The sequence below is a fragment of the Linepithema humile genome, chromosome 4, assembly GCF_040581485.1.
Source record: "Linepithema humile isolate Giens D197 chromosome 4, Lhum_UNIL_v1.0, whole genome shotgun sequence".
Lineage (NCBI taxonomy): Eukaryota > Metazoa > Arthropoda > Insecta > Hymenoptera > Formicidae > Linepithema > Linepithema humile.
Window position 1 is genome coordinate 18,039,002 of NC_090131.1, and position 23,722 is coordinate 18,062,723.

The window sequence follows — 23,722 nt, forward strand, 5'->3', positions numbered from 1 at the left end:
CATGTCATAGTATTTTCTTGACGCCGTAGGAGATTCCGTGGTATTGAAAGAACGACACTTGCATATAGTGTTTTATTTTACTTTATTTAGACTTTATATGAAACAATTGACTATTTATTGTGACTTATATATACGCGGCTAGTACATATAACACGTATTTTTCTTCCGTAGGTCGCACGTGTTTTGTGAAAAAACCGGTATGCTTTTCAAATGAAAAGCCAGCTATTGTATAGATGCGCAATAAAACACAACTTCTACAAATACGGGAATGTTGAACACAAAGATGCGAGCATTCGTCGCAGGTCTGTCTGGAGAATTAAATTTTTAAAGAGTTCACCACATCTACATTCTTTGTATAAATTACGTCGATTTCGATCTCATTGCATCAGTCGATTTTGCGGTAATTAATTACACAACTTTCATGTCTGTTTTGACGAGGTTTTCGATGAATATAGTTTACTTATCTTACGAATTACAACATAACATATTACAATATAATTGCTTTTTCGTGCATTATATCGCTAAACATGAATTTAGATTGTTTAATAATAAAGTGCAAAAGTAATTTGATCTTTTACAATATACACTAAAATTCTCAGACAAAACTCTCCAAGTATGATAAATACAATATATCAATAATCAATTCCTCAATATATTTTGCAAATATACTTACGCTTTTCTTCCAAATTACTAAAATTAATTTGTTGAATAGTGAAAATTAATTCAAATTTTGTTGGGGGCATAATATGGAGATAAATTGTGGATTAAAAAACAAGATCGAGAAGGGCATCGAGAAGCATTGAAAGTTTCAGTATTAGAATGGCAGTGATTTTAATGTATCTATATCTATTTTTGAAACAAACTTAAAACGCAAAATTAGATGCAAAGTCTTTTTTTTTTTCAGGGAAATTGCACAAAGATGACTAGTGTTATTATACTTAGGTTAATATTGCCAAGGCTGCATTACGTTACACTTAATTAGGTATAAAAAAATTGTGACGACTTCGTGGATTCATCGTGAAATCAATGGAAAATCGTAGAAACAGTTTCGCATTTGTTGCACAGCTGGAATACACGGTCTGCGATTTGTTCTACCGGTTGGCATTAATGAGTACGTACATTAAATATTTACGACCTAGCATTTATTTCCACTTTATCCCAATAATAATCAATTGTGAGTTTGTCAGCGGACCGACACGTCCTGCAGGTGTGAGGCACACCAGTGGGCGAATGTCCGAATGTGACTTCTCGATTAGTGATACCGCGAAAAAAGAACGGGACTGATAATTCCGTCGAGATGGAGAGGCATCCCGTTCCGCCGACAAACCGTATAACAATAAATCGCGAGATGCCTTAGGCACGCGAAGCTCGTTCGGTAAAATACACTCTCTCTTCGTTCTCGTTCGCAGCCGCGTAAGATTAATCGTCTTATCGTTACTTTACAGTACTTCGTAGACTTAGGTGTAGACAATTAGTCGTGTTCTGTACAAATTCTATTAACGCCGCTACCTATGTACACATGTCGCTACGTGAATGTAATCTCTTACACGTGTAATTTGGCATTCGCGTGAGAGAGACAGAGAGAGAGTGAGCGTGAGTGAGAAGGATGGGGAGGAAGGGAGGGTAATTCGTGTGTGATTTTCGCTACTTCAAATCCGTGCATCGCGTTCTTGCATGTTAATCTTCTTTATATATGTATAATATATACACATGCCGTGTCTGGCCTTAGTATGTTTAAAGCAAGAGGTCGACAATATACGGTGAAAATTGTGAAAATATGGTGATTAACAGCACTCCGTAATTTCTCTAGAAATAATCAAGTACACTGCTATATTTTAATGTAACAGTTATTATACATTTTCGTTAAAAATCTAACAACTAGTGTTTATAAAAACGTCTTGGAAAGTAAAGCTATTAAATTCTACAACAGATAAATAAATAAATATTAAAATAATGTATCTAAATTGTAAAAAAAATAATTTATATTATTTATTTGTGTAGAGCATTTAGAGATTTGAAATTAATTGGACGAGGATCAAGGATCTAGAAACTTTATAGATTCAGCTTAATAGATTGAGTGACAGTACGCTGTGTGAGCTAATCGCGCTTATTAGATGTGCTGATCATCACTCTCTTCAACTCCGATGTACATGTACGTGTGTGTATAATATATGTATACGTATGATTTGACCGAAGAGCGGCAAGCTGATTCATCAACTCTCTATCACACCACGAAAGATTGCATCGCGTATAGAGAGTGAAAAATATAGCAAAGTTCAGTTAAAATTTTTTTTGGAATATCGTTCCTCGTATGATGTGATATCTCGGCGCATCTAAAATATTTTTTTTTCCGTGAAAATTATGCGGCCAGGAGTTAACGAACCAGCTCGCGAAATCTCGGCTCGCCATCGGTCACCGGCTCTGTTTTTTAAAACACATCTTACACCGAGCGACGTAAAACGAGGACCGGCGCAAGTCCCCACTGTTTATGTACACGTGAGATTATAACTTAGGCTCGTTCGATTAACAGGAACGTGTGCATAGATTCGCTTCGAGATTTACAGTCTCAACAATTATATGAGCACGCGAGTAGAATCGCTAGCAAGACGAGGGCTATTCGCGGGTCGGCCTTACTTGAGGAGTTTATGATGCGCCAGTTCGGCGCTGGCGATGGTCCGCTTTTGTGAGTGTTGGCGATCACTGTCAGACTTCGCCATCTCATCGTGTACTGCGGAGCAGTTCTTCCGAGGGCATGCAGCCTGAAAAGCAAATTAAATACTTTTTTATTTTAAAAACACATCATTTTTTTATAATAATAAAGAGAAAATAATATAGAGCGTTTATAATGTTCTGAAATGCTAACAGAACATGTAGAAATCTATATGCAGCATTGTTGCAGTAGCGATTTTTAAATCTAGACATCTCACAAAAAAATCATTTACAAATTAAACGACTGTATATATGTGTATACTTGTGCACATAAAATACAACACAACAGTTATAAAATGTAGGAAGATTTTATCTGATAACGATAGAATATTTATTTCTTTAAAAATAATAAATGTTTTAGCTTGTCAAAGTTGAAAAATTTGGTCTATCAAAAGGAATGATAAATGTATCTAATTACAACTGGCTGCATAGCGAGACGTAGAATTATCTGTCTTTCTAGTATGATGAAAATGTGTCACTCTTCGATTTAACCCATCAATCATATCACGACCGCACTGCAGCCAGTGAGCAAGTAACTCGGCGGAGAAGCTGCTATTAAGCACATTTTTCTTTACATCTCGCAGATTATGTGAGTGATGCTGCCGGTTGTAACTGCAATTGCCGTCGTAAGGCGAGATGAATGATGGGCGATTGTTAATCAGTGGATAATTTCTTCATGCGAGACGACAGTAACGGATCGCACGGGCATCAATCCTCGGTTTTACGCGAGCATGTAGTGGCGCGCACACGGAGAGCGGGCTCTCGCGATCGTTCGTTGGCAAAACGTCGTTATATTTCACGCTCAACGGTGTTATAATCTCCCGTGGAAACTGTCGCGCAACTGTCGTTAAACGTGGCTGATAGACAAGATCGGCGACCGAACTTTCGCCAGGTTAATCGCCGCGAACAAAGCGCAGGGGGGGTAAGAAACTCACCTAACCACCGCGGTATTCATCTTCCACGGCAGCGTAAAATTCTTGTGCGTGTCCCTCGAACAGAACGTGTGCAATCTGGGCCCGGCGGGATCGCCGTCCTTCTTGTACTCGTGTATCGTCAAGTTCCACGCCGTGCAAGGCCCTGTTAAGTAGAAAAGCGTAGTAATGAGCGGACGGTGTCATGATACGCGCATATTTGTGTTGCAGTAATGCAATTTATTCTCGCGGCTTGTAATCGCGTGAGAAAAATAAGCTTAAGTAATTTTATATTCCCGCAACAATATTACGTAACCTTATGCTCCGTAAATTTCGGAAGAAAAAAAAGAACAAGATAATTAATTTCTTGCTATTAATTTCTTCATCATAATTTTTAATTCTATTAATCTAGAATTAAAAATTATCACATTTAATAATCCGACTTTGAATGTCTCGTTTGAATTTATTCTGGCTATTTGAATTAATTTAATTAATTCTGTTGTTTAAATAATCACTAATTAATTCGTAGCGTTAAATTATAAGCAGATGTTTCTCTATTCATCTTTTAGCGAAAAACAATAATGCGTGGAAGAGAAGGTTAATAGTGAAAATACTCATTGCCAGGATTCTTGTTCATGCGGTGAATATTTTGGCAAACCTCTTGTACCTGAAAGTACATCGCGCAGCGATGAAATTCTACAAGAGCGACAGAATGGGAAAGAGAGCGAGAGGGAGAAAACACGGCGGTACCGCGGCTTGCGAGGTATATTAAAGCCATTTCCGGTACTGGCGTTTGCAGGGCTTTGGTTACGATTCCGACTCTGCTCATAATGTTCCGTAAGGTGGTGAGGAGGAAGAAAATGAAAAAGCTATGGAGCGGAGGCAGAAATGAGGAGGCGAAAGGAACGGGAATACGATTTCTATGGCGAAGTTGTGGATGAAGTGTCGTCGCTGAAGTAACTCGATTCATAAAACGCATAATTTCGTGTGGAAGCCTTATTAATTCGCTCACTCGGTTCTACATTTAATTAATAAACACACGAATAGTTTTGTAACGTTCAACACGGTAATATAAGAAAACAGGAGTTGCTCGATACAAGGGTATTCTTCGTATCGCGTTTCTTCTCTTTATACAAACCAAAGCTTTTTATTTCGATTTCAGTATTTACTTATTTACTTCTTATTTATTGTCTGTAAGCAGTATCGCGACGGCACGCCTCCCTCGTATTATCTCTTCTTGCATCAAGACATTTCTGACATCGAGCACTATTACTGTGACATATGTGTTCGTATCTTGCTGCGTCGATCGATCGACGTCGGGGTTTCAAGAGAAAATAGAAATGGGGTCAGTGAGAAAAACGTCAGGCTGACGAGTCGCTGGCTGAAATTTAAATTATAATGAAGCCACGAAGAATAAATAGACAGTAGCCTTTAGCGCAGCCTGAAAAAGAAGATTATACACTTCACAGAGATAAACATAGGTTCACTCGCAGGTGCATCCGTCTTGCACCAAGAGGGAACAATATTCCTCACGCTGCATTTTACCGCAAGGAACAATCATAATATTCCCAGACTCAAATATATGCGGCGGGTGGCCGCCTTTGTCGCGCTCATAAGATGTCGGCTCGCTCAGAAGCGAGGGAAGGCGATGAACGGCGAGAGAACGGAAAAAGGGAAGAACGGTGGTGGTTTCTACACGGTGAGATTTTAGCTTCCGTTGTCGTGGTAAATCCGACGGTCTCTTTAATCTCGCGACCCACTGCCATTCGTTTTGCGCTACGCTCCTCTGTCTCTTCGGATCGCGACGTACTCTCTCTCTTTCTCTCTCTCTCTCTCTCTCTCCCTCCCCCGTCTTCCGACTTATTCTTCCGCAACTTTCACCCTTTCGTGTCCGCGCCGACGGCGGAGCCAATGGCGCGGATAGAAATTCCGGCGGTCTCGGAAGAAAAGCAATCGAGGGAAGATTTCTCCGTGTCGTCGCCAGAGGTGGAGCGCGTCGCGCGGAGGATGATCTATCTCTGTTTTCTCTCGAGTCTCGGCTAGGGTTGGAATGGAATTCTATTGCGAGGTGCGGAGTAGAATTATCAAAATAAAAGTTGGAAAATGCTGTTAAGGATAACGATAAATCAAAACTAATTCTCGATTTAATGATGCTTGATAACCGAGCCGGAATAATACCCGCTTGTTAGCTAACTAAATTAAATATAAGCGAGCAAGCGGTTACGATTTGTCGGTAAGTTTGAGCGGAAATATCAACAGGTTTGTTATAGCAAAGAAATTAATTGCACCATAGCAGCAACGCGAAATTCTTAATGCCTGAGATCCTCGGAAGATACGCTGCTCCGGAACGCAGCCGCTTTCTGTTTTCTTTTAATACCGCTTCAAGATAAATCGCTCGAGGAGTGTTCTCTTGGGAGACGTAGATAGGTATATTTTTAGATAAATCATTTTCGTGCTGTTAAACTGCTCGCGGTTTTTCTTGCAAAATGTAAAACCATCGTGAACCAACGAATTTAAAAAGCGACTGCGTTCTTCTGATTTCAGAGAGAAACTTTGCAAATAAAATTATTATAATCAAAATTACTATAATGTATGGGCGAATAATCAAAAATTATTGTTAGAGAATGAAGATATCTTATGCCGAAAGTTGAATAAGTACGAAAAAGGCTTTGATGAAGCATTTGTCGAGAAAGAATAAACGATTCGGCGAACAAACTTTATGGATGTTAATGTCCGAATAAATTATACATGTCAAAGAGGTGCTTACGGCTTTGAGTGGATTTGACTTCGATGACTAGCTGCCGATCGATCGGCGACTCCAGAATCCAGGTACACTTCTGCTGATAGTACTGATTCAGCTGGAGGCCGGCGCTCGCTAGATCACCGCCATTGACCTCGCCTTCCGGTTCTGTCGTCGTGTGATCGCCACAGTAGGTGTCATTGATAAACTTGTAGGCCGCGTGGAAATTGAGGCCTGCCTTCGACGACTTCGACCATTCGATGTAGACCGGGGTCCAACTGCGGATGCCCACAGGAAGCCAGTCCTGCGCGATAATAGAGCCCGTTAGACGGACGAAACGGGAGCCGAGAGTTATGACGTGGAAAATGGCAGACGGAGGAAATAAAAGGGGGAAAAAAAAAGAAAAGACACGATGGGAAATACGGGCTAAAGGAGCCGTTAAGAAATTGAGAACAAAACGAGCATCAACGATAAAAAGTTGAAGTGAAAACGCGGTAGATCGACGATAACGACGGCGAATAAATTGAATCATTCGGTTTGTCGAATGCGGCTCGCGGAGTCGAAAAAACAATATTTACCGTTTATCGACAATCGCGCAACATACGCTTTAATTATCAATCGCGGATTTTGGATTTAATCCTATACAGTTAAATTACATAGATTTAGCTTGTTGTTTGCATGATAGCCTCAATTGTGTCGGAATAATGAGCATTTGAATATGAAATGATGATCCCACGAATCGAAATAGTATTACTGTTTATAGACTCGCCATAACGATTACATCCTATCAGGTAATCTGATAATAACGTCTATTAATAATCATCATGCAGATAAAGTCAAAGTCAGGTCAGTTGCGCGGTGCGTGTGTGAGATTGCGATGAATGCAAATTTTGCATTGAATAAATTATCTAGCGCGTTGACAGCATTTTTTCCGACTTTTTCCGCTTAATATAAATTTTAAATCGGTCCAACTCGGCGTGTTTTTTGAACGCGCACTAGCTCTTTGTTCGTCGCGTTCGTATGATCGTTACAACAACCGCATGTGAAATTTATTTCGAACAATCAACATTATTGGGTCGCGTTTTATACATTTATATTACAATATTTGATGATAAATGATGAAACCGCCGTAATGAAACTGACGCATATTTTATGCGATTGTTAACAAATGTTGTATATATATTAAATTAATTTTAACAGTTTTCTTGTACAAAATATTATAATAAATCGTTGAATCGACGATAAAGAATATATTTCACGTTTTTAAGACGTCGTGAATAATAAATCTTCTTAAAAAAAAATCACCTTGCTAAGAGCGATATAACAAGCACAAAGAAGGGTAACAGCCGCTCGCGTTGAAAATTGCGTATCGCGAGCAATATATTTTAACGACATCGCTGGCGTTCTCGCGTGACAATGCGGCGGTATAAAAGTTGCGGCTATAACGATAGCTTTTATCTCGCCGCATTCAAGAAGCAAAAGCGCGCACGGTAAAAGTGCAGGGCGGTTACTTGGAGTATGCGCCTCGCCTCGAGGACACGAATAAGGTTTTTTCGCGGCACCTCTCGCGCTCACCTGGTAATTTCCGCAGAGGCAGGTAACAACGTGTCCAGTCTCGGAGACTAGCAAAAGATGGTCCATGCTCTCCAGGGATTTGCTGACGCAGTGGCAGCCACTGTCGCCACACTTGGTCTCGCACGGATTGTTCGCCGTCTGTTTCGTGCTACCTTTCACCTGCAAATAGAAACAGCGAGGCTGTAATGTGCAAATAAAGGTCTGCGCAGACAGAAAAAAATGAGGAAAGTAACAGAAACGCACTTAAGTAATTGTTGAGCAATTTTGGAATACATATTTGTGCAAAATTTCTTCACTGCCGCTTTCCGCCTTTGTACACTAAATATGTATTATGAAAACGATTTACATATGCATAAACGTGGTATAAGCGATTAAAGTTGCACGATTCTCTTGGTTCCGTGCGTAGAATTCGTAACACAGATGCAATGTATATCGTTCAGCGCGGAATTACAGTTGGTATGTTTCCATCAGAAATTCAATTGCTGCATTTAATCGTTTTCGGAAGAGTTGCTGAAACTTGTCGCAGTGCCGTTGTTTCACCTTCGAAGCCCTCGCGCGTCTGATCCCGCGGAATATTATTTAAACGCGGATTAGAGGTTCGCGCGAATGCAGATTAAAAGTTTGAGTTTTCAGACTGAAGGGGAATTCTCTCTTCGCGCGCATTTCCGATATCATGGTGTTTGCGTGACGCTCTCTCTTCTTTCGACTGACTTTAATGCGAAAGTTTTTATCCGTAGAGCGATGCTGACGCATCTAAATGCCCGGAATACATTTATTCCGAATTCTCGCGCAAAGGATCGATGCAAAAGAGCAAAAAGGACAATACAAAATGAGAACAATAGAAATGAAACATTTCGTCGGGTGACTCACTGTAATGATCACCGACTGGTTGGGCGCCGGTATGAAGTGCTGTTTGCATTTCACCGGACCTTCCATGGCGAGCAGTCGGTGCGCTTCCGGATGCACCACTGAGCCCTCCACCGGTGATGTCAATCCGTAATATTCGACGTCGCACACGCTGGCAGGCTGCTGAGTGCCACCTTCACGTTCTGGAGCATCACACGAAAAATAAGTCGCTGATGGCGGTGTCAGGAAAAATTATTTTGCAATTTATACGTTGAAAAAATATACAAAAAAAAAACGCAAGAAATGGCACTTTAATATTTCTATAATATTTGTTGCATAATTTACGGCAGCGAGCTAATTATAAATATTTTCTCAACAAAATATGAATTATTTAATCGAGCGCATCGCGAAGAATCTTGAATACATAATGTACCCTCGTTCTATCGTAATATATTCGTTCCACTTTCGCGAGACTCTTGCAACTTTGTGCCTTTTAGCTTAATTTTTTACAAGATAGTTTCTCGCAGCGAAACACACATGTATATTTCCGCGAGTTATAGAGAAATAAATGCCCTACGAGTGCTTTTATTTCGAGCTAAAGCTTGCTCGGCAGACGGAATTTCCTCATTCCGTTCCTTATACGGTAATTTCACATGATTATTGGCCGCAATTCGGGATCGCCCCGCCTGAATTCGACCCTTTCCCATAAGAAGATCGGTCTCCCCGGGTCGCATAAAGTTTTATGTCCCGGATCGTATTTGGCGTAAGATAAGGTAGGCTGCGGAATTCCGAGAGACCGAAAAAGCTCGATCTTCGTATTCAATGATCGCTCGAGTGCTTCATAAAAAAAAAAGAAAGAAAAAATAACGAGATGATGGAAATGGGATCCTTGCGCGGGGAAACGTACAGTGCGAATGTGGGATAAAAAAAACCGGCGAGCAAAGTCGTGCTCGCGATCGACGTACATTTTTATTTTCTCCGTTTCAAACGCGATGTTGTTATTTAAGACTTCAAACAATCGGACAGGCGACTGTCCTTATCGATCGCGGCGACGAACGGAGAGTCACATCGGGGCACGAGCGCGCGCGTAACACGTGTAACACGTGTAAACGCAATAACATCGGCCGGCGACACGCTCGCTCTCGTCAATCACCGTTTCATCCAGGAACGGTAGTTTGTCGTCGCGCATGACTTTTGATTCTTGTCATTTACGCCTTTTTTTTATAATGGCCCGTGATTGGATCTGCATGTCGCTCGCTCGTACGATTGCTGTAACGCAGGGGATGGATACGCTACGGCGGCCGGTGGCGTATATTTCATAGGCAACATAAAAAAAAAAAAATCTGTCGGAACGAGAATTTGATGTCGATATGATGTGTCGTAAAATTTGGTCGAACGTTTAAAATCTCATCGATATCAAAATTCAATTACTGTTGTTCGTGTTTTTGCCTACTAAAATTTTATTTCGTGTACTATTAGTTTGTGTTGAGGAAAACGCTTTGTCGATTTCAATTTACAACTTTAATGAAATCTGTGTTTAAATTTACGAGAAAAGGAATTACATTTTATCGTTAAAATGAATTAAATAAAGGGAATAAAAAAAGCATAGAATTAACATTTTTCACGTGTTACACATTTACAAAGAATCATGTAGCTAAAGTGTTATTTTGGAAATCGCAGTAAACGCGCCATTATGTCACCATTTTGAAATTGGATTTAACTTTTTGTTTTCGTAATCTTTTTAACGCACGGCAGTCCGGATTTACAAAATAGTTGTAACAATCGCTAGCGAATTATTTGACCGCGAATAATTGCGGGTAATCCGATGCGCGCGTGTAATGTACCCGTGGAGTCTCATTTTAATCTGCGGAATTGCCCGGCCAAGGAAAGGTCGTAGCTACTTAATCGGGGTTAAATCTAATCTTTGAAACGGGATTAAGCGCAGCCGGTGTTTTTGCAGGGATGGATGCGTCGATATTGCGAATGTGTCCTCCGGCAACCAACCAGAATCCTCGGCCGGGTGCCAAGCGAATTTCAGGATTACCGTTCGGACGTGCCTACGTTCATCCGATTAAGAGGGGAGAGCCGATGCTTTGACATCGATATGCCGAGGCGTATTTACGGTAATTAGTTACTCATAATTAGCGGTTTGGACGCGCCGCGAGCTGTTACTCAAAAAGCTTCGAGCAAAAACCTGATTTGCAGCCGATCAGAGTGATCGGACGCAAATTGCACCGATTATGAAAATGATCCGATCACCGCGTCGTGATCGAGCGCTTGATGGAGACACGTTTTTTTTTGCAAAAAAAGACAACGGACAATTATCGTAGATCGTTAACATATTATTGAACGAAGAAACGATGAAGAACACAAAGAAATGTTTTCTCATCTTCTATACGCAGTTTTCGTGCTATTTAAGGAACTCGCATTCGGCAAATCTAAGACATCGAATTGCAGGATAAATTTTATCGCGCGATCTTTTACGAATTTTCTCAGTCTCGGAGACGTAAAAGACGAAGAAGCTTCTCGGAAGCGCGTAAAGAACACGATTCGCGCTCGTAACTCAGGATGGACAAAAAAAAAAGGAAGCGAGCGACACCGACGGCGATGGAGCGCCGCGCGAAAAAGCTCACGAGATTTTGTACGATTTTGCGGCGCTTACACGCGAAGTTGATTGTGCGGCGACAGCGCACGGTCATAATCCAATTTTCAGTATGCGACCTTTTATTTCGAGTCCGCACGGCACGCTCGCGCGACACGTTTGTTCGTCCGGCGACGTTTTCTTTTTTTTTTTTTTTTTACGGCGCGACGTGACGTGATGTAAGACTTACCGTCGTGGAAGTAGTACGAGACCTCCATGTACTCCTCGTCGGTCGGGCTGTTGGAAGCGCGTCTTAAAACCACCGTCATATCCCGGCCGTTGGAAGAGTAGCGCTTCGGCTCGACGTACCTGCAAGAGAAACGAAAAGAGCGAAACGTCATTTACGCCCTCGTCCCGGAGTGCCAAAGTGGATCCGCTTTTCCCACGCTTTCACCGCACGAGCGGCTGCCATTTTCCGGACCGAGACCGGATATAAATCCAACGACAGCCGCCAAGTGCATCGTAAGCAGCTACGACGCGGACGTGTCTAATGAACGGGGCGGTACGATGCTGTAATTCTTTAACGTCTCGCTGTCGAATTAGCTACTTAATGCTCGCGCATCTTGCATCCAAATGTAGATTATAAAAATGTAGATGTCAAAATTTTCAATTTATTTTCTAAGTAAAATCAATTTGTTATTAATAGATTTTTCAGCCCTAAGAAATTGTCTATGATAAAAACAAAAGAGAAACATCTGCTAATTTATCTTGAAGAAGAGACAAAAAAAGCCCCTTTGTCTTTCTAGTATCTTCAGTATTAAACGATCGAGGATAAAGATATCACATTTGGCAGTTCTACCGGAAACCCAATCTTATCTCAGGATATATAAAATTTATTTTACGAACCGACGGTTGAGATAACCGAGTAGTTTTGCCCCATGTGCGATGTATAGAGGAACAAAGGTGACGTTCGCCGAAGTCGTACTATGAATAATGATCAAACCGATTTCTGTTGTACACGTGCGTGCGTACGCGCGGGATCCCTGACACTTTTCACCGGGAGCATTTCAGATACGCGGGAAACTTCGACGCGAGTTATTAATTCACGACCATTATGGCAAGGGTGCGAGAGCGTGACGCGCGTAGGCGCGAAAAGGTGCTCCGCGGGAAGTTACACGAGCGCCGGGACAAAGCAGGATGTAAATCTTGCACGTAAGACTCTATTTTCCCGGGGCAAAGTTGTAAATGGACGTCTTGGGAGCCACCCTCTGATAGTGACTCTCTCTCGCGCGCGCGCGAATTGCCTATGGGTTAGTTTTGCAAGATAAATCGGAGCCCTCCCTCTCTTTCTCGTCTTCGCCCTGCGGTGGAAGGCGCCCTTTGTCGCTCGAATAAGCACGGGAGTTACGTCGTCGACTTTCTAACACCGCAGCAACTTTTCCGCATGACGAACGATGTGACGTTAGACGTTCGAAGTTAGTGACGTTTGACGTCTCTTTGAACAACTTTATCGAGATTATCCATATACATCATATTTCTGTTAGACGCATGTCGAAGAGGAACGCTATTTTTCTCAATTGATGGTTCTTTTCTAAATAACAAAACGAATTAGTCGAAGACAAACCTATTGTTAAGTGGACATGAAAAAATTAGAACATAATCGTGATTTTATCCAAAAAAAAAAAAAAAAAAAAAAAAAAAAAAAAGCCTTAATCTTACAGTAAGAATAATTCTTGCGAAATTGGATAAAAAATAAAAATTCTAATATAAAACTTAGCTTGTCGGTTTCATTATTTGTAGACAATCCTAAATCGTCACATTTTATTTTTCCAAAATTTATGTAGTTTCCGAAAGCTATGCGAATTACAGTTCCTTCGCAACGGTAAGTCGTCATTGTAACAGCACGTAAGTTACAAACGCTCACGTTATTTGCAGACTGCATTACAAGCTAACATGATTATCTCCAAAACGGACCGCGATACCTCCCACACGTGAACGGTAGTTTACTTTATCAGCGCGCGGGATAAAGCGACGGCTCGATACGGTTGATCTGTGTCGGTTCATTGGCTGCCCCCGACAGGTAGCACGGGGGTAGCTTTTAGTTGGGTATGGCGTGCGTGAAGATTAAATTACTTGATGGCCATGCCGGATTGATCCTCAATGTATCTCGTGTCCATGCATGGACGGAGATTAAATAGAGCGCGCTCCCACGCGCAACTCACTTGAATAATCGTGATGCCAGTTAGATCTTTCGATCCTTTGTTCCCGGTAATATCGCTCGCAATGCGTGATAGCACGATTGTTGGCCCGTGTCCAATGATTCTGGATGTACATACTACTGCATACTAATGCATGCGCCCTTGCTTCCCCTCGTATATTTCAAAAATTTAAATTTATCTAAATTATTACTTGAGAAATCCCGCCGAAAGCTACTTTCAACATGTTTCTCAGTATTGCGTCTATTTTTCGACACGGCAAAATTTCAAGTCCACTTTCTCGGCTTTGCTAACCTCCAGTTTGCGAACCTCGTTTTAGTTTGCATCGTCTTAATATAGTTTCGGGAGTGGAAGACGGCGGCCAGAGATTCGGCGGATCGAGTCGCGCGATGGGAAACGTGCCGGTTGCGAGCGGCGGCGAGGGGCGGCGGACGTGCGAGGCGGATGAAGCACGAGCGTTATTTCGCATGAATTTTTACGAGATTAGCCGACATAAAACACGCGGCAGTCCCATAGGCACGTACGTACGTACGCTGCATCCGGGCGGGCGGCTGCTGCTGCTACTGCCGCCGCTAAGCATAAATCGTCTAGGGACCGGCTGGGACGACGAGGCAACGTTAGAAATTAAAATAGATTAAAAACTGCCAGTGGCGTCAGCAAGACGGGCAAGGGGCGCGCGCGCTCGCGCGATGAATATCGCTCTCGCCGGAAACGGAAATGGTCCACCCTTCGTTTTACAGTCGAACGGAAGCCCGTCGTCGTCTGCGAGCCGCGGGGCTCCGCGATTTCAGCGATTGTAGATGATGTAGCGTGCGATTTTTAGTTTTTCATCCACCCTCCGTCTCGCAAGACGCGATTATTCGTCGTCTCTCTGTGGAGCTTCCGATGTTCGCAGGAATGTCGAGGTAGTTCCTAAATTTTATATCCCACGAAAATGCATTCATCATATTTATATCCCAATATCTAATATTTCGCGAGAGTTTTGTTAAATTTTCAAATGAAAATGGACTATAAAACTTCCGCGCTGTCAAAATCATGTAAAGAACTTTATTTCCGAATTGAAATAAAAACAGCGCTCTTCCGCGTCGTGGTTCGCTTTTCAAATCCACTTAGAAAGCTTTTAAATTGCGGGACATATGTGCGAGTGGCGTTATCACAATATTTCAGGCTTTTTACCGCACGTATCCGTGAATCGTAGAGCCCGGTCTGACGTAAGCCCGGCGAATCGATCGCGCTGCATATCGGTGCTGTACCGGTAGCGACGGCGGCGGCGGCGCCTCGAAATCTCTTTTGGGAAATCTCTTAGCCCGCTTCGCGCATCGCTCGTTTGGCCGCTTCGCTGGTCGATTCTCCTCCTTTTTGCGCCGGCCGCATCAACTTCAACCCCGATGGACGGGGCATCCGCGCGACAGACATTTCGCGTCCGTCCATTTCCCACGGCTTGCATAATGCATGGCGGCCGCTGGCTACTCCGACGACGACGTCGCTATCTCGAAAGTCCCCTTTGCACTTATCTCCGTCCCTCTCTCCCCGAGGTCAGTCGGTCGACAGCCTGCCGGCCCGCCGGAATCCGAGTTCGCGGGTCACCGCTGGCTTCCAGCCTCGAGAGGAATCACGCGATACCTTTGTTTGTCGTCGCTCGGCCTGTTTCCACGGCCGATTGATCAACCTCGTCTCTGGAGGCTTCCACGTCGAAGCTCCGTTCCGCAAACTTGTTCCGCATATATACAAATCGCACGCGCGATGGATTCCATTCTTTTTCTCGGCGAGCCGGCCGTAATTTTTTTTTCATTTTCCTTTTTGTGCTAGTTGCAGGCGTGTAGTTTTGGTCTCTCGTTGCGGTCCGCGAGCACGTTTTGAGCGGAATTCCAAGTCGCATGGTGTTGTCTATAATTGCGAAACACAATGGAGACAAAAGACACCTGACGTGACATCTGACCGAATAATCGTCGGAGTAGGAATTTCTAAAAATTTAGGGTTTATAGGATGCAATTCGCACTGCTCACGTGCCATGTCACTCCTCGATATGTATAGCTGAAAATCTTCTTCAAATATCTTTCACGTCACGTTTTTCATTTGATATGACCTCTATTTTACCTCCTTTGAATTCTTATCAAGCATCTTATTCTTACATCGATATCTCGACTCGATCACGGCCGAGGCACGTATTACGAATAAAAATTGCTGTCATGATAATTTATCGTGGAATTTGTTTTTGAGAAATAAATCTCGCTTGCCTTTGTATGCAAGGTTTAATTGTATAAAAATTTTTTATCCTTTCATGCGCGTTTCGTCTAATTCATTTTACGATCAAATGCTGCAAAGTCATAAATTCTAGAACAGAGAAGGGTATTAAACGGATTAGCCGATATTCTATCAACGTCCAGCACGCGCCCGCATTTATTATTATTCACGCCAGTGAATCGATCGGCATTAAATGTTTACGATGTCGAAAGAACGGCATCCATAAAATGCGCGTTTCAATGTGAAGGCTTGGCCGATCGCACGCGAGGATTTGTATCATAAATGATAGGCAAACGATAGAGTCCATTTTCCTTTGAATGAAAACAGCGCATCGCTGTGTGCCCCACGTGGACGCGAAATTACACGATTCGCATATATCTCGCCATAACACACAATTAGATCGAATTAAATGTTTACAACAAAGATATCACGCTCGTAAAATGTGTAGAACGTGTTCTATTCGTATAAATCCAGCGTACGTATTTTAATAACGCGAGTGATATGTGGTATATACGTTACATTTTATGAGAGAATATTGCGCGCCAGAAAAGTCGCGCAAAGATGTAAAGCAATGCACAATAAACAGAAGTCGAATAAAAGTTACAAAAAATTATTCTTTCCGTAGAATCTTAGTGCTCGCACGAAATTGATATGTCTGCTTCGCGCATCTAGTTATTTAATTAAACGAAAAAATTTATCGTAAAATTGACCGCAAAATAACTTTTCTGTCATAATATGCATTATCGTGGAAAGGTTATGAGAAAAGGTACACACGCAACCAGCTGCCCTAGTTTACGCTATAAATTTTTGTTACGCTTTTTTTATTGATACGCGCTCTTGCGACAACACTGGAATTATACATAACTGGGAACAGCTGAAAAAAAATGGAATAAAGAATTTTGAAATAAGGAATTTCGGTCACATAAATATTATCAATGCACGAGAATACCGTACCTATAAAATATACATTCGCAATACAAATGTGCACGTAATGTATACAGGATATTTCCAAAATTGCATATTTTTTCCGAAATAAGAATAAAAAATGTGTCTTTTATACTGCTAAAACGACGTAACGTTATTATTTCAAAAATATCAAAAAAATAATAAAAACTTCAATATTAAAGTTAATAGACTTTAGTTCAGCGTAAAAAATTAAAAATTTAATAAATAAATAAAAGTAAAATTAAGAGTTCACCTGCCTTTTCGCTAGAAAATTCACCCGAGAATCGAGAGATGCATCGCTTCCAGAGCACTCTACATGAATAAACTGCATCGGCTTTTATGGTGCCGCGGCGACGACTGAACGGTTTCAGATAACTACCTGCACGTCCTCTGACATCTTTTCATTCGAGTATGTGCTCGGCGTAAATGCGAGAGAGCGCCGTGGAATGTACAGCGCGGGGTGGGCCGGGGCGCAGCCATCTTTCATACTTTGACTTCCGGCGAGATGAGTATGAGGTATCGCTTTGCGTGCCGCCGTCTGGTTCTCGGATGGAGACGGATGATAGATCTGCCGGGGCTGTTTTATGATTACGCGCCGACGATCTCTGGCTGTTTCCTCTCGGTGTTACGACACGGCGCTTGCTTCCGTTTCAGCCGTAGTCGCGCGCCCGAGGTGTAATGAATAATCCTCAAAGTATACATTACGGAGAGGCGAGTCACGTGCTAACGTTCGGAGATAAGAGACGTCGAGAAATAAAGAAGTTCGCAGCGAGACTCGCCATCGCCGTTCGCGACGGAATGCTGCATCGATTAATCGATTGTACCGCGGTCGCATCTCGAGTTAGAAACTAATCTCCATTTTGATGCAGGATTCTAAGGAGACTTAACCGGTTCTGCGGCTTTAAGCCGCATTGCGCGCATTGCAAATTGCCCAGAAATCCCGAAATTTACCAAACTTACAATTACAATGCATCATCGATAAACCGTACGATGGTATCTCCCTAATAACCGCTCTAATAACTAGAGAGAGAATATCCACTTACTTATCCTGACTCGCGAGTTCCCGCGGGAGCCACTGCGCAGGGCTGCAGATCCTCTCCAAGGAATTGGCGGTACCCAGCATCCCGCTTTCCAGCGACCCGTCGAATATCTCGATCGTCGACTGGCAGGACGGCGCGCTGTAAAATCGATAGCGGGAACATATCTATCAGTGGATTTTACGATGAACCTCGCGCCGTCGAAATTCGTCGTCTCGGCGAGAAAATTCTACGTCAACATCTTAACTATAAATTTTTACGTAGAGAATTTGAAGGATTTGACAATATACCACATTTTTTTGAGAAAATAAACGTAATTTTGTAATTTCGACAATTTCAGAATTTATTTTATCAAATTCTTAAGAGGACTAAATTTTCTGCAACGAATTTATTCGCCTGTCGATTCCTTTTCTTCGATTCTTCAAAACAATCGTTAAAAAATTTTCGCTGTTTTAAAATAATCCGTAAATGCATCATTTGAGCCAAAGTATTCGAACGTCGCGTTTCGCTCGCTCTAATCGCCTCACAGCGCGACGCGCTGGAAAGGAAGTTGTAAATCCGACACGGATGTCGCTATTACGCGCGCCCGCTCATGTATCGTGAAACATGTAAAGAGGAGAAATACGGGGGTCGGTCGGGTGCGAGGAAGGCGCGATATTCCCTGTGCTCGGAGATACTTTCTCGCTTCACCTGGCGTTCGGATTTACAATATTCCGCTCAAAATTCATGCTACCTTCCATAAAGCCCTCCCACGTCCTTACGTCTCGTAAACGCGCGCGCGCGCGTCTTCAGTTTATATCAACTTATATATCCGCCGTCTCGGAGACCAACAATGGCGTGTTCGCGTGCAGCGCCAAGGGGGCTGTTGTCGGCGGGTATGAGTCGCGGTGGTTTCATACCTCCCCCGCGGCGTGTTCCACCGGTACCACGGCAGAACATGTCTCCGAAGACGCGGATACGCATTTCGCATGTCGCCGCGGTGTTGCATGCGCATGATAATTGAAAATCCCCGGGATACGGACGCGACATGTTTCCTTCCTCTCCCGTGTGATTTAATGCTACTTTCTTCGCGTCGCCGCGTTTCGATAAGTTACACGCTAACAAGGGATCCGCGTGTAGACGAACGGCACGTTCGGCGGCGTAACAGTTTTCCTACACGGAGCGCACGGGGGATGTCAAACGATATCACTCGAATACTCCGACGCAACCGGATTTTTAGATATTAATTAATGTTGATGTTACGTTCCAATTTATGTGAAGTTTATACCAATATTGTTTCAAATAACAAAAGCGAGAATCGTGGCATTTGTCCGATGTATTAATCAATAGCACACAACCACCGATCATTTTTACAACCGTCGCGATTCCAAAGTTACGATCGTAACACGCTGCGCATTTGCTGGGATTGGCAGGCGCGATTGAAAACGGTAAACAAACGCGAAATGCAATTCCGCACACGGTGCCACCCGCCGTGTTACGTGATTGCAGTTTCTCCCGGTCTTTGAGTTTACGCGATTGGCAGCGCAGTGCAGCGCTGATGGAAGAGACACGAGGAGACGGGAAAGCGCGGTTTCTTACCTTCGACCGCGCTCGCACGTGCGTCTCAACGTGTGATTTAGAAGGTTTATGGGGTTACCTCAGGTTGTAACTGGCCAGGGAAACGTGTCCGGTATCGTAAGCGCGTCCACGCAGCACGAGCCTGCACGTCGTGGACTTGGGCTTGCCCCTGGTGTCGTGGTGGCCTGCCCGCACCTTCTCGCCGCTCACCTCGAGGTCGCAGCTGCTGGTCACGGCGCCTTGGTTCTTGCGGTGAAGGTCGTGGAGGTCGCGGTTGTTGTAGCTCACGGTCTTTATCGTTTCGACTGCAACATTAGATAGACTGGCAATGTGAACGACTCCTTGTTTTGAGATAACATAAAATTTAGATGGAAAATTAAATTAAAAAATTATATATTTTGAGAAGTGTAAGCAGTATTAATCACATTTAAGTCTGCAAGTATTTAAATAAATATATTGTGAATAAATTTTTTAAATTTTATTCCATTTATTATAAAGATTATAAATATGTGACTTTCCTAATTAACTTAGAAAAATTGCACATATTAAAAAATAAATCTTAGGCTAAATAAGTGCGATGATTGATATCATAATATGTAAGTAAAACACTTATTTCTTGTTACTCACGGCTTTTATTTGTGGTGTCGACAGCGATTGTCGTTGGAGCTTCCGTTGTTATTTCTACAAAATTCAACGTCGCGACGAAGCCGTTATAATCAAAGGGTGATACCTCAGGACCAGTTCTGTAAAATGATACGAATTTTCCTGAAGATGTCAGACAATAAAATATTTAAATTAAATAAGAGTTCGGAGCAAATTGACCATCTGGCGTTCTTGGAGAAAAACGCATTTCTCACCTGAATTCAACAAGGAGCTCTTGGCCGTCGTACATCAGCGCCGTCTTCTCTTTGCCGCAGAGCATCTTCAGCAACGGACTCGACGTAGTCGGGCCCGAGTAGACGGCAATGTAGTCACTGGTGCAGTGGCTGTAACGAGAATATTTCCATAAAAGATCACTCTGTTTGGGGCGATTTAAGGACTTCGACACTCTCTTCGTCTTTCGCGTGCCGAGACAAACGCCGGAAGGTGGATGGAGAGAATGGGACGGCGGGACGTGGAGAGAAGCTATCGAAAACGGTCGGGAATCGTGTACCGATTTATCAGGGAATTCAAGAGGATGAACTGGATTCAAAGGGAGAGAGGGATGTGCTGTGGAAGTTTCGCCATTAAGAAAATATCCAATATTACCGGTAAGGCAGAAGCGGCTGTGCCGAATTACCGCGATGGGACGGGCGTGATTTATTTTACGAGGGAACTTCATCGCTGTACGCCCGCAAGGACGATCCCTCACAGCTGGGATCACGAAAATGCGATTTTAATAATGTGGCCAATTAGAGGTCATCGTGGCTTTCCGGAGGAGATTGGCCGTACCTTCGGATTACCGTGTAGACGGCCAGTGATTAAAAATAGTCCCCGCGCAATTATCGCGCTGGTATTATGTCGTGCTACATTATTGACGAACTCTAAAGTAAAAACCATTCCTCTGTCGCTTCCGCGAAATTTTAGATATAATATTTTACATCAACGCGCTTGTAGATTTAATATTACACGCGGCGCGTTCTTTGAAAATAAACAAAATTAAAAATATATACTATAACTGTTGTTAGAACTATCGATGTTGCACAAATAAAAAAATAGTAAAGCAATAATTTTTATTATATTTGTGTGATGATTAATGAATATATATTATTATTTTTTAATAACGTTACACGTAAAGAATCTAAAAATTCTTTGGAGATGTAACGTTTACTGATATGAAGGAATTTTGTATTCCATAATCAAAACGTATCTTAATCCATCTCAAATATTACAGTCAAGTTGATGCTGTAAGCGCGCCAATGTGAAATATTCGACTGGTATTCGCCAAGATTCTGAAGAAGCCGTTCTAAACACGTAACAGGTGCTTCACAAACTTTTCTCATAATTCTAATTAATTACCTCGAAGTACGAGCGTGAAGAAATTAATGGGAAAACTTTGTTGCTCACGGTTCGATTTTGCCGGCTAAATTTTGCAGTTAAAATGAAATTCCATACTTCAAGTTTCGCTGTCTCGTCTTGGATGTGCGATTCAGGGTTATGTTAATCTTCCCCGAGGTGCACGACAGCTGACATTAAAACGCGTGCAACGCAGATCGCCACAGATTAATTGCAACATATAGCATATTGCACTGTAGCTTATCAATTTCCATTTAAAACTTTCTACATGACGCACATAATCTTTGCGCTGTTTCGATCCATCGTTTTGAATGATTTTTTTTCTTTTTTTTTATTAGGTTTGTTTCGTCGGATACATTTTCTCGCATTTAGTTAATCCATTTTTTACCAATACTCCTCTACGTACAATACTTTATCCCGCAGCACATATGCTATTTCCCGCAATGGTATTAAATTTTCTCGTTTCTCTCGTTTTATTTCTTAAACGCTCTCTCACACGCGAGCTCATCGCCCCCGATAAATTAGATCCCATCCCATGAACGGCGTGAACAATGAACAGGCCGTAATTATTTCCATTAGGAGAGAGCCGTGGTAGAAAGGGCGGACTGCCGTCGGTCGGGGACGGATCGCCGCCGCGGAAATAGTTCTGTACGTCATTTTCTGCCCGAGCGGCTCGAACACCGGAAAATCGGATTCCTCCAGCCCCATTTCGCGCGAGGTTTGCGTCGCCCGATCTCGTCGTAGAACGGAAAAGAAGCGAGGAGGCCATCCCCGACGGCACAGAGCCCGCATTGTGCCCGGTAACACTCGTTACAAAATGCCCCCAGATAACGTGGCGCAAATCCGCCGGAGTAAATTAAAAATTGCCCGCACGAACCTTCGTCCCGTCGATTCCCGCGGTTTCCTGCGCGAAACCCGCCGCGAACACGATGGGCGGCTTTATGCAAACTAGATATTCCGGTTCGCAAATATTCTCGTTTCGCGAAATCAGTCCTCCTCTTCGTGCGCTCCGTCGCGATCGCTAAATAACTTCCGAGTTCGTCGAAACGCGCGCGCGACAATTCGGACGGACACGCGAAATCCGAGGAAAAACGAGAAATGAAAAAAAGCGACGCGACGCGCCAGAAACTGCATTGTTCCGAAGCTTCATCATTTTGAAATATCGTTTCTGCACGACATTCGAGGGAAAGTCCCGACAAATCGTGATATTGAAATGGAATGAATATGTATTAGCTCCCATTTTACAAAATGTGTAATCCGGAATTTTTATTCCTCCTTTTTATTTTTTATCATTTTGTAGATTTTCGTATTCACTCATACGTTTTCGGGATATTTTCCGATTTTTCATGCCAACATTGTGAGTTTTCGGGATTTTACGTACTCTCCAACATTTCGAAAAAATTGCGCTTGCATTAACTTGCACTTTCCAACTTCGAAATTGTAATTTTTCGGGATTTCGCGAACGTGTCGATTATAATTCGAGCGGGAGAGATTGTAGCTAGATCGAAATGTTAAACGCGCAGATACGGATATTCTTTAGCGAAGTGGTATAAAGTTCCGCGGAACATTTTATCCTCATTAACAGCGCCTTTGGAAATATAATAGCGGTTCACTGAAAACCGCTTTCGCTGCCCGCCTTCGGCCTCCTCGACGCGCTGATTATAAAAGTGATTAAGGGATAAAATCCAAGTGCGGCCGGTAGCGAGATGTTAACGTGGTCGCTGACGAAAGAGGTCCTCGCGGTGATTAGGATGATTTCATTAATTAAATGTAGTAGCAGTTATGCGTGTGCGCGCAAAACGCCACGATGACGGAATTCTTCGTATGCGGCAATTAAAACTATCGCGGCATTATAAAGAGCCATAACATTAGTAATCTTATATTCAGTTCGCTAATGAGCTAAACATAATATGCCTCCAATTACGATTAATGTAGAGATGCGTAATTGAAGCCTGATAATTAGAAATTGATATGATTCCCTGATATCCCGCGTAGTAATATGAATTACATCACACAAACATTTACTAATTATACTAACGCTAATTATAATAACGCAGATTGTATCAGATGTCGTATACTTCCTTACAAGCTCTCGTTGTAGAACTTGAGTCGATTTTCTTTGTTGTACTCCTCGCATAAAGGAGCGATATTGTTATGCGAGACGTACAAGAGGCGTATCCGAGACGCGATGAAAAGTCTATTGTCGAAGGACCGAGAAACGCTTTCGAGAGGAACACCATTGCGGTTCATTATACAACCCGGGTCACCCTTTCGATAGGGCGACGACGACGATGACGACGATGGCGGAGCGAAAAACCTCGACAATCGCGGAGATCCGTTTCTTCTTGCAGCCCCGGCTCCCTTTG

At 42.7% G+C, this 23,722-nt stretch overlaps 1 protein-coding gene across 5 annotated transcripts in view; it reads right to left on the minus strand.

Moving 5' to 3' along the window:
• Nucleotides 1-65: 65 nt before the first annotated feature.
• Nucleotides 66-23,722, minus strand: part of LOC105670882 (uncharacterized) — a 206,103-nt gene continuing 182,446 nt past the window's right edge. For all 5 annotated transcript variants that reach the window (XM_012364625.2, XM_012364626.2, XM_067353803.1 and 2 more), the window contains exons 8-17: nucleotides 20,219-20,347; nucleotides 19,989-20,104; nucleotides 19,441-19,666; nucleotides 17,811-17,945; nucleotides 11,613-11,731; nucleotides 8,806-8,984; nucleotides 7,936-8,094; nucleotides 6,388-6,664; nucleotides 3,645-3,786; nucleotides 66-2,759 (exon numbers count right to left, since the gene is read on the minus strand). In XM_012364625.2, the coding sequence (XP_012220048.1) occupies nucleotides 2,567-2,759; nucleotides 3,645-3,786; nucleotides 6,388-6,664; nucleotides 7,936-8,094; nucleotides 8,806-8,984; nucleotides 11,613-11,731; nucleotides 17,811-17,945; nucleotides 19,441-19,666; nucleotides 19,989-20,104; nucleotides 20,219-20,347 (1,675 nt within the window). In that variant the 3' untranslated portion in view covers nucleotides 66-2,566. The remainder of the gene's footprint in view (nucleotides 2,760-3,644; nucleotides 3,787-6,387; nucleotides 6,665-7,935; nucleotides 8,095-8,805; nucleotides 8,985-11,612; nucleotides 11,732-17,810; nucleotides 17,946-19,440; nucleotides 19,667-19,988; nucleotides 20,105-20,218; nucleotides 20,348-23,722) is intronic.